The sequence below is a fragment of the Limulus polyphemus genome, unplaced genomic scaffold (genome assembly GCF_000517525.1).
Source record: "Limulus polyphemus unplaced genomic scaffold, Limulus_polyphemus-2.1.2 Scaffold0, whole genome shotgun sequence".
Taxonomy (NCBI): domain Eukaryota; kingdom Metazoa; phylum Arthropoda; class Merostomata; order Xiphosura; family Limulidae; genus Limulus; species Limulus polyphemus.
Genome location: NW_013665610.1, coordinates 2,176,793 through 2,188,660, shown reverse-complemented (window position 1 = coordinate 2,188,660; position 11,868 = coordinate 2,176,793). Strand labels below are relative to the sequence as shown.

Below are 11,868 nucleotides of genomic sequence, written 5' to 3'. Positions count from 1 at the left end.
CAAATCTTAAGACTTAATAAAAATATTTGATATTAGAAGAAACTATTTAAAAAATTTGTGTTGTTTATAAAAATATTATTTGATAACCTTGTGCAAGATACTTAATATATTTTAGAGTTTTTTCCATTGATAGTAGTTAAATATAATAAGGCACTTCTCCTGGATGCTTTGCTTGGGCTGAATACACTTGTTGTTCACAAACTAATTTTTTTTTTGTGCATGGTGTTTCCACTGGATGTTTTCTGCCTGAATGGACAGCATTTGACATACTCATTAATATCACAAGGGGCATACCTTGGTTGTTTTTTTGTGTAAGTGAACTGCACTTGTTGATCTCTCAAAATATTACATTCAAGATGTAAGTCCATCAATCTTATACAAGGCACAACCACTGGATGTTTTCTGTCACAATGGATCACACTTGACATAATCATAATTTTACAAGGTGTTTCCCCTCGATATTTTTGCCCGTGCTAACTGCACTTGTTGATCACACAATCTGTTACATACAATATATGAAACAAAAAATACTATGCAAGGCACTTCCATTGGATGTTTGCTGCCTGGATGGACCGTACTTGATATAATCTGACGTATATCAAGGTGCATACCCTGGATGTTTTGGCCAGGCTGACCACACCTGGCTATCTTAATATAAATCCAAGGAGCCTTCTCTAGATTTTTTCACAGGTGGACCACACTTGATGATCTTACAGTCTTACGCAAGGTGCTTCCACTGTTGTTTTTGACTGCATGGACCACACTTGGCATAATCCAAGGTATCCCAAGACACTTACCCTGGATGTTTTTTGCCCCAGGCAGACCATACTTGGCCTGTTCATATACATTTACAGCCCTTTAGCCCTAGCCACGTATACATATATATGATTCCAGGCACCTTCTTCACATCTGACTATGATTGTGTCACATGCTCACGCTTGTTACATATGTGGACATCTTATGTACTATATCTTGTCCATGGGCAGAATCTGTATTACCCAACAAGGTGCCTGTCTATTAAGCTCCACTCTATGTGTCTTACTTGGTTTGTTATTGGGAGAAGAGCATACCAGTTCCAGAAATAGTGCTATGCCCCACAAGTGTGCCTCCTTTTATAATTGTGGCACACCTGTTCTTTCGTGGCAGTTGTCCTCTGCCTGTTTGATTACTTTTGTGCCTTCATTGCTCACCCAAAGCTAGAATCCCAAATTGCAAAGGTAGTACCATTTTGGAAATTAACATTCTCTAACACTGAAAATGTATTTCTGATAGGTACTTACTTCCCTCATCCACTTCCTGCCCTTCCTCTCTACTGATTTACTGGTGTTTCTGGCTTGTATCTGCCAATTCTCATAAGTGAGAATTGTGCTGCAATGGTAGAGGGAGTTACCTGTACTAGTATAGATGGTACAATATGATTGGTGGAAGGTAGTTATATGATTATCACATGTTGCTGTAATGGTGCCAAAAATGAAGGGGTATAAAAGACTGGTGCACTGTTGAAAAATTTTAGCAAGGACAAGATAGATTTGAGTGAGATGAGGTAAGTGCCTATCAGAAATACATTTTCAGTGTTAGAAAATGTTGACATTTGCCAGTTGTTAGAACGTTAGGTTTAAGCCCTGTTCTTAAATCTATAAGAGGTTTTGTCATTATAAAATTTTATTTTTAAAACGAAATTTTGACTTAAGTAAATGGAGTGACTGTTTTAATCACTTGCATTTAAGATTGAATGGATTGAGTTTAATGATGATTTTAGATTAGATTAGTTTTATAGTTGGCAGGTCTAGACATACATATTATAGGAAGTCTGAAAGTTCACATGAAAACAACTGCATGAAACAATATGCGATAACATTATATTCACAGTCATTAAGATTATCATGTAATCCTTTCATAAAATGATGAGTTACACACATATGTTGTAGATATGTAAAATAATTTAAATATATATTATTAAACATAAGTTATGTGCAATTTCAAAGTTTTAGGGATAACTGATGGGCAGTTCTTACTACTTGTATTTGTTAATAACATGTTTTGTATCTTGTTTCAAAAACTTTGTACATTTGAAGTGATAAAGGCAATTAATTTTGTGCTTGTTATAGTTTTCATGTTATAACTTTTAAATTAGTAAGTAAATGCTAACGACATTTGGTAGATTATCAGTAAACATTACAATGCTTTCATACACAAAATATCAAAGTCTTAACATTTGTAAAGCAATGTTTTTCTCATGTCTTATATTTATTTTTGCATGTTGTCTATCTATCATGCAAAGTAATATTCATTTTAAGATTAAAAATACTTTTATGCATCAGAAAATTTTCAAATTTCACATACAAAATCTTTATAATGTCCAGATAGTTATCCAATGTTTCTTGAGAAAAAACTTCATATTTTATCTGTTATTTTCAGTAATTAATCTCTGCACGGGTTTGGTAGATTTGACCAATCTTGCAACTACCATAAAAAATTAGGAAATAAATATAAATTATGCCTCTTTCATTCTAGAATGAACACAAATTATAACATGAAAACATAAATGTTTGGATGAAATAGCTTAAATCTCATAACATTATACATTTATATATATATTTATCATTTTTACTATATTGAATTTTCAACTGTGCCTGGCTAACAATACAGAAGTTACAATGACGTGGCTCACATGCAATTATGTTACCGTATCAAATATCATAAAGCTGACCTTTGGTCTGTACAAAGTAACTTGTCTTGGTTGTGTTTTAGTAGACTAGTATTTTGTAAAATACATTCACATTTCAATTATTATATAGTATATATGTATATAGATTATTGCTATTTTGAAATAAGTTAAACTTTTTTTTTCTTAAAACATAGAACAGTAAAGCAAACAATTATCTCTTCTAGTTACGACCTTTGTACTCGGTTGCTGCTTGATGTAGGCTGCTAAGCCTTTAAAAAATTTGCATGTGGAGGATATGAAACAAAATATTTTTTTTAGGTTTTATATGTACATCTGAATAACTAAAAAATAATAAATTACTATATTAATACCATAGAATTCCACTATAATTTACCAAGCCTAGTAACTAAGATGTATGTTAGTCTAAAAAAATATGAAATTTTGAGCAGACTAAAGACACATACTACCTTCTTGAAATATTGGTTCAAAAGAAAGAAATGGTGCCAAGCCCATTAAAATGGTTGAAAAAGCCACTAAGGGGACATCCTGAGCTTCCAATTGGTTATTCATGTCATATATAGAAGTAACTGTATATAAGGTAGCATTTCCAAAAATGGATAGAGATGGGTGGGGTGCCACTGTGTTTGATTTATTACATGAGCAATATCTTGGCAAATTGAAAAGATAAGAGGCTCTTATTATTTATTCTAGCTTGTTAATATCAATAATTAGAGTTTCTAATTTGTACGAAACTATAGACTGAGTATTTTGATTTCACAAACATTTAATTTAAACCAGTGCTGCATTCAACATACCACATGACACACAAAAATTTATGTTTATCTGTGTTTTTTTAATATTTGCTTTTCAATTAAGAAATTGAGTAATATATAGTACTAAAATTTGAATTATAATCTACAGTTTGATACCAAAGTTATTGACATAAATTAATGAAATAGTAGTTTAATAAAATTTTGAATGCGAGTCAACAAACGAGATGACATGGCCTTTCACCCATCTCGAAAGAGTTAAGGAAGTTTTGCCATTTTTACAATTCTGTGATTTTTACATGCAGGTTTAGTATGAAACCATATGCACATTTTTGGATTGTACATAATTACTTGTATACTATTTGGTGTAGCCATAAGTTGTTTAAATCAATTAACATGTATCATCCTGTAAGTGACTGAGTATTTAATGTTTATTCTCTCAAGTTCATGTATATTCTAATTGACAAAACTGAATAAACTGAGAAAATGCCATTGTTTTAATTTATTTGATACGTGCATATATTACAGTTCAAATAAAAAGAAACAAAGTTTATAATTTCAAGTTGTTTTAGAATATTTTGGTTTCCTTTTTATATCACTTAGTGTATTGTGTTTGAGCTTTACATTTAACAGTATGTGTTCTTGTAATACAATAGAATATTAAGGTGATTGTGTAAATATAATTATCCCTCTTAATTTTTTCTTCAGTTGTGTACTGTAAGTTATGGGAAGATAAAACTTGTGTTGAAACACAATCGTTACTACGTGGAGAGTCCCTTTCCAGTAAGTGTACTTCTTCATTATAGCTTATCTTATCTTAAAATTTTCTTCATTGCATGTACCATAACCCACATTTATTTGGAAGTGTTTTTAGCTTAGTTTAAGTTCATATGCTCTTGTTTATGGAAAAAAAAATTGTGACTAGAACATCTTAAATACTGCTACATCTACTTACAAAGTTGCAAGTTAAAACCTCAAATGATTGTCAAGGCATATGTTAGATGATTATACATAAGTGACCATAATCATAAGTAAACATAATCTTGAAAAGCAAAACATAAAGTTAATAGTATCTTTAAACTAGTACAAAATATTAAATAAACAACAATAATAACAATAAGAAAATATAATAAACAAGGAACAAAAAGAAATATACTTCTTAGGTTTCAGATGTTAAATTGTTTGTATAGAATAGTTTTCAGCATTATAGGTTTTATTAATATAGCTGGAAAGTAACAATTTCAGCATTAATCATAGCATTTCTAATAATACCATTTTTACTTGCTGTCAAACATCAACTTTTATAAACATGAGGTATATAGAAACATACACATATATATGATGCAAAATGATTTTTAATATCAAAAGAATATTATTTCTAGATTAGTTTAAAATTAAATAATGGTCTTTAGCACTTCAAGGGTACATGGGCATATAATAGTAGTAGCAAAACAACTTTAAGGCAAGAAATTGCCATACCAAAAACAACACATGAATGTTAAGTTGTTTCTTATGTAATAAACAATTAGAATAAGAAAACAAACTTGAAAATTCTTTTACTACTAATCCAGTTTTTCTTTTCTGTTCTTTTGTAATTTTCCAGGATGTCCTTCAGAAGCTGTTAAAAGATCCAGTGATTCAGCAATGTCGACTTAGACGTGATCTAGACGATGAAGGACTCTCAGTTACTCAAGAAAAACGGTCAGAAGTACCTCAGGTGAGTAAAACATTTTTGTTTTGTTTTTCATGGTGTTAAAGAAGAAGATGAGATTAAATAGTACCAGATTTTCTTTTGAAAGTTTGGTATTTTAGGCTTACTTTCTTATCAATTTAACAATATTTGTTTTAAAGCAATTACATATACATACTTTTTTGTGCTTTAAAACAATCAATTTTTTTGTTTTTTTAGTAAAGATTTTTGATATTTAAGTTTTCATCAGTGCTTAAAAATAACCCACAAGTAACAAACAGTAAAGAAAATGAACAACCTTTATTTTACTAATAAAAGTTCTAACATTCTAAGTTTTATAGTTTAGTAAAAACACTCCTGCTTCAGCATCAACCAGTCTGGAAACTCAAGAGAAGCTTCCTAATGATGAAAAGGCTACTGTGCCTGATGACATTTACAACTATTATGAAAAGATGGAACAGGATGAAGATGAAGTGGAGGAGCTGAAACTTGTTTCTTTTGAAGTGGATCAGGAAAAGATAGAAAATTTACAGAAAAGGTATGATAACATTTCTGGGTGAAAATGATAAAACATGAATGGAAGAAAAAACCTTGCATTGACATTAGATTTGGGCTACTGTATAAAGTTTGCAGTTGCTGATGTTGAGTTATTCTAATTGTAAAATAACATGCTTTGGAAAATTTAAAGAAATGAGCTAGTGGTATTAATATTCATAAATCTAAATAGTATATGGCAAATGTTCTATCCTACTAGTTGTCAAAAGCTGAAAACCTTTACTTGGTAGCAAGGCATTTTTCAATGCTATTATAGGGCAAACTAAACAGTGTCACTGACATAACTGTATTAACTATATCATGCCTTGATGGGTGTATCCCATCCCAAGGGCAAAATTACACCATTGAATTAAAACATTACAAAAAATAAATTTGTAGTTGTTCTTCCACACATGAAAAAAAACTTCAGTGTTGAAATTTATTCAGTGAAAATGTTTTTATTTAATCTTGTTCATAAACATTTTTAAATAGTGCAAATTATGATTTTGGATTGATTTCAGCTCACTCTGAATGAAAATATTAGTGTCTTTGGGTTTCTTGAATTTTTTCTGTCATAATCCTGCATGTATATTATGCTAAGAGGAAATCAAATAGTTTTGAAAGAAGCAGTGCAAATTTGATCTCGTAACTTCAATACAAATGTACAACTTATCAATTTTAGTCAGTTATTGTTCCTCAGTCATGGTTGTCATGGCATGATGCAATCGTCTGTACCTCAGCTTTGAGAAATCATAAGCTAATGATCTAAACACATAATGAAATATCTTTTATTTTCTGTTCTTTTCAACTGTATATGTCAATATTGCTTCCATTTCAATAGCTTCATGTATAGATCAGAACAAAGTGATAAAAGCCAAGCTTGGTAATATGTTGCTAGAAGAAAAGATAATCATGAACAATTTCTATGACAATGAATGTTCTTGTTTTTGCAGTTTGTGAAAAGCTAGATTTATCATTTTATGCTTCATTTGAATTATGACATTGTAGTAAGATAGGGAAAAAAATGTTTTTCAAACAAAAATGAGGTAGGCTTAGTTAAGTACCTTTACACTAGACCTATTAAGTTTCATTTCACTGATAAGGCTGCTGGTTGAGCAGTTTTTACATTAGACCTTATTTGCTTAACTAATTGTTTAAATGGCCAAAGAAAATCACTGAATGAAATTGAAACAAATATATATAAATGAATATAAAACAGATAAAAAACTTGTTAGGTATATTTGATTAATCTTTCTAATTAACAAGTTTTAAGCATGATTGATAAAGTTATTTTTAGTGTACACTAGTGACAGTAAAAACAGGGAAACTGCTTTTGTGTCTCTTGAATGTAAAAAGAAATCAAATTTAAATTTTTATAAAATAAAACTAAGTTTTAGAAAAATATAGGAAGCCATAAAAATTAGTAATTGAAATCTACAGTAAAAAAGGCAAGCATTTTTAATTGTTTCTTAAAACATATATTGAAATACTTTTGAATTTTTAAAGTTGTGAATTCATTCTAATATCACATATAATATAAAGATATTTTCAGAAACTGCCTAATCTGTAGAAATTTTAAACTATTTCCTCCTTTTTCTTTCAATGCAATAAAATATAACATACAAGAGGTGTGCCTAAGTGACACACTTGGGCATTTGAAGGTTAAAAACAATGTATTTTAATGAAGATTACATTAGATCTTGTAATTTATGACATTTTCAATCATGAAGATTTTAACATGTGACTTATTTTGGTAAACCAAAAACAAGAAATTCATAGTTAAAATGAAAATGTCTAATTAACACACTGCAATACATTGGTGTAATAAAATTTCTCTGTTATCGTAGGTGCATAGAACTTGAATACCCATTGTTAGCAGAATATGACTTTAGAAATGATACTGTTAATCCCAATATCAAGTAAGTGTTTTACATAATTTTTGTTTATTCTTTAAATTAATCTAGATTTTGGTGCTTGCTAAAATTAATTTGTTTCTGATAGTAAGGTTATTTTCCGTGTTTATTAATAAAACCAAAACCTCATATATAAAAAATGTGTTAAGTAGTTGTTATGTTATATTTTTTAGGGTACCTGTACTGGTATCAGGCTATTTGTTGTTAATAGTAACAAACACTAAACATGATTTCTCAGGCTACTTTGGTTCCAAAAACCCTTTGGTGAAAAAGAAAAGAAATCTTTATATATATATATATATTTCCTTTACTAATAATTAATTTCATCTTCTGCAATAAATAAAGATAAATATATCTTTTACATTTTATCCAACATGATTTAATCAGAACTTCATTTTGACTGTAATTTTTTCTTTTGACTAAAAGATTTAATGTTAAACCACAGTTTTATAATAAAACATACATATGCCAACTGCGCAACTCATGCCAATAAAGACAAGTTGTTATCAACTTTAGACAACTATTATCCTTGTGTTTAGACTTACAAGCATTTATTCAGTTTTTATCCACAATTGTGGAATTCTGGAAACAATGAATTACTTCAGTATGTAATTTTTGTAGTGCACATTGGTGTATAAAAGACATTTTACACTAAAAATAAACGACCTTAAAACACCAAAATTTGTTACTTTTCTTTAATTGGACACTCATCATTTCGATATACAGCTTTTTCAGGAGTGTTCCATTAAACACAAACAATTACAGACAGTACAAAAATTTAAATGGTTCAAATAATATATTTGAATCAAATCTATAGTGTGCATTTCTACAACATGTATTTGTCATATAAAGTAATAAAGCTTATTGTTGAAATAATTGTATTGTTGAAATAATTAAAAGCTAAGATCTTTATAAACAACAATACAAAAGAAGCACATTTGCAGATCAGTTCTCTTTATAAATCCTTACCAAAGCCAACAAGTACACTGATAGAAAATTTAAAGAAGTTCTCCTCATTGAAAAACTACAACCACAGATGAAAAGGGACAAAGGATGGCACCTATAAACAGCCCCCCTCTCCCGTAATTGGCCCTACTTATAATCATAATTATTTTATTTTTTCATCTTTTGTTATTTCAATCTGTAACTTTGATAGAACTGTTGTTTACTACAGGTAGCTTTTCATTATTACAACAACATAGTTCTTTCAACAATAAGCTTTATTACTTTATTATGAGTTTTGGTGTTTAAAGGTCGTTTATTTCTAGTATTAGAATTACTGCGGTAGATAATATATATTTGCAGGTAGTAACATTTTAGAAATTCATCATTTGTCATAGTACAACAAGTTTGGTATACATGTTGAAGAATATGTATTGTAGAATTTGACTAACTTTTTTTTTTTTAGCATTTAAATGAATTATGAGTTATACAGATTTTATTATACATAAGTATAATAATATTTTTAATGCTGCTTAGTAACAAAGGTAACTTTTTTATAGTTTCTCTTTTAATACTTTCTTTTGTTTGGCACAACAAATTTGTAATTTAGTTAACTCAAGTTATCACTACATATGTAATATAAATTTCTATTTATTTTTCCAAACTATTAAGCATTGATTTAAAACCATCTGCCGTTCTTCGTCCCTACCAGGAGAAAAGTTTACGTAAGATGTTTGGTAATGGTCGAGCTCGAGCGGGTGTGATAGTATTGCCATGTGGTAAGTTCTAACATCATTACTAAGCAGAAGTTATTAAACACGTGGAAAAGTCAAAGCAACATAGAAAAATTTGTGTAAGGTAATTAAGTGTAAGTAAATGCTTTCAGGTTAAGATAGGGTCAGAAATGGTACTATAGCTGCTTCTTGGGGGTACTATCATCAAAAGTGTACCATTTGAGGATGAACAACTTGGATTATAAAGGGTATTGTAAGATTATGTATATAGGATGCTACAAATAGAAATGGGTATACTTTTAGAAGATACTGAGATTAGAAAGAGAACTAAAAACAGGGGGTTGAATAAAAACATTTCATTGAAGTTAGGCTTTTTGTTTATGTAAGTATGATACACGGTAGATACTTTCCACAACTGCTTGAGTTTATTTCTTTGTATCTGAGGTACAGTACATGACTCAGATATAAATACTCTGAACTTTTGTTTGCCTAGGATTGTTAAGCCAATGATTATTTGTTAAACATTTGTAGAGAAGATTTTATATAAGTGTATGTTCATGATATGCAGTTTTTATGTATTTAGTTTATTAATTAGTATTGATACTTTGCAATCAAACATGTCTAAGAAATATGGAAATCCTCAATATCCCTGGCACTTGAAATTATTTTAGGCAGGATTAGAATAAATTAATCTGAGACCTTTGTTTCCCTTTTTATTAGCTATATTTTTGTGCACCAGCAATACCAAGGGTGGGGCATGCGTTTACCCAATTTGATTTTATTACTCATCAGGATTTCTACCAGCCTACCCTCAAATTGAATTAATTTAGGCAGGATTAGAATAAATTTATCTATGAGACCTTGGGCATGGTCAAATACATCAATAGAAAGTGTTTGACCTCCTGAGTCCAAAACTGTAATTAGATCTCAAATTGGTCAAGAGGTGATGGAGCTACAAGTTGAAAGTTTGTTCTTAAAAAAACAAAAAAACTCAGAGCTGTTCTATGAGTTGTTTATCTGTGGCTAAAAAATTACTCTTAACCAGGTTATTTGTAGACTTAGCTGGTTTTACCCAGCTAGTGTAATATTAATGGTTGTTTATAAGAAGTTTCCATATTTTCTTGCTTTTAGTTGCTATTGGTTCTTGTTATAATGCTTAAGCTCCTCCAAGTGTATTTATATAACTTAATGGAACATGAGGTTTGAATACATGTTTCTTTCAACCTCTTCACAAAGTTTATTGATGTTTACAGGAAAATTTACAGAATATTTATCTAATGAAATTCTTTCTTCAAAGTTGGAAAACTAATTTTTTAATTTTTCAGTGCTCCTTTGATGGTATATTTTTAGTATTTACTGATTGATTTTTAATTTAGCTACTTCAAAGAGTGATTGTCTAGAAAAATCCATTAGTATTAAAGGAATATATATATATATATATCAAAAACTTTGAAAGTTGTAAGTTTGTTTCTTAAAGAATATATTTAGACATTCAAACTAACTACACCAGTCAATAATTATTGTTTACACCAATATTTGTCTTATAGTTTACATTTTTAAATGAGAGTTCCATACATAATATACATATGTGTAAACATTTATACTCATGTATGTACTTTACAATATTCTTATAAAGTTTTTTTGCTTGTTCAAACATGAATATAATGAATGTAATATGCTATATAGTAATTCTTTGTGGATATACAAGTGAGACCACAAGGAACATGAGTCTGTGGCCAATAGAAACATGCATGAGAGGATGCTACTTATACTAAATGTAGCCAGCATTCTTGTCAACATTGGCCTTGAGCTGACATGAGTGATTGTTTAATGAAGCTGTCATATGTATGCAGTATGGTTACACATTGGCAGATGACAATTTTCAAGATCATCAATACAGTAGGTGCTCCATGCTCTACAATTAATTTTAGATATCTTGTAGCTAAAAATCAAATGGGCCATTTGAAAGCATGTAGCCATTTTGAATGTTTGTCAACCCTGTTCAGTTGTTTATCATGTTATCCTAACAAAGCAGGTCATTCTTGACATGAATAGTGTCCACAGTGAGCAAATATAGCAGTGCCCTCTGATGACCATTTCCTGTGACTGTGGTTTTGTGGAATGTTCATCAAGAATTATTGCTCTGTGATGAATGATATTCACTTTATTGTTGTTTAAGCTTGCCAAGTAGCTTTTTAAGATATACTTACCAATTGAAATAATTTTAGTTTTAAAAATAACACATTGTGTTGTTTAAAGAATAACACTAAACTGAGTGCTATTTGATTTTTATTTCACATAGATGGTAATTTTTTTTGTTACTTGGTATTTTAGGAGCAGGGAAGTCATTAGTAGGTGTTACTGCTTGTTGTACTGTAAGAAAACGATGTCTTGTGTTGTGTAATTCTGGGGTTTCAGTGGAACAGTGGAAAGCACAGGTTAGTTTGTTTTCAAGAATTACTTATATTGACTTGTAATAAAGAATCATGTGGTCTGTGTTAAACTAAATCAGTCATTAAGCTTTTACTTTTTTGAATATCTTTTCATACAAAATAATTTCTGTTTTTGTTCTTTGGAATCAAATATTTTTTATATTGAACATTAATAATTGTAACTA

General features: G+C 29.7%; 1 protein-coding gene across 1 annotated transcript in view; it reads left to right on the top strand.

Moving 5' to 3' along the window:
* The window catches only part of LOC106478203 (DNA excision repair protein haywire-like), a 38,885-nt gene that overhangs the window by 13,297 nt on the left and 13,720 nt on the right, over positions 1–11,868 (top strand). The window contains exons 6-11 of the mRNA XM_013938764.2: positions 4,147–4,221; positions 5,042–5,155; positions 5,470–5,666; positions 7,510–7,581; positions 9,190–9,296; positions 11,586–11,689. Of these exons, the coding sequence (XP_013794218.1) occupies positions 4,147–4,221; positions 5,042–5,155; positions 5,470–5,666; positions 7,510–7,581; positions 9,190–9,296; positions 11,586–11,689 (669 nt within the window). The remainder of the gene's footprint in view (positions 1–4,146; positions 4,222–5,041; positions 5,156–5,469; positions 5,667–7,509; positions 7,582–9,189; positions 9,297–11,585; positions 11,690–11,868) is intronic.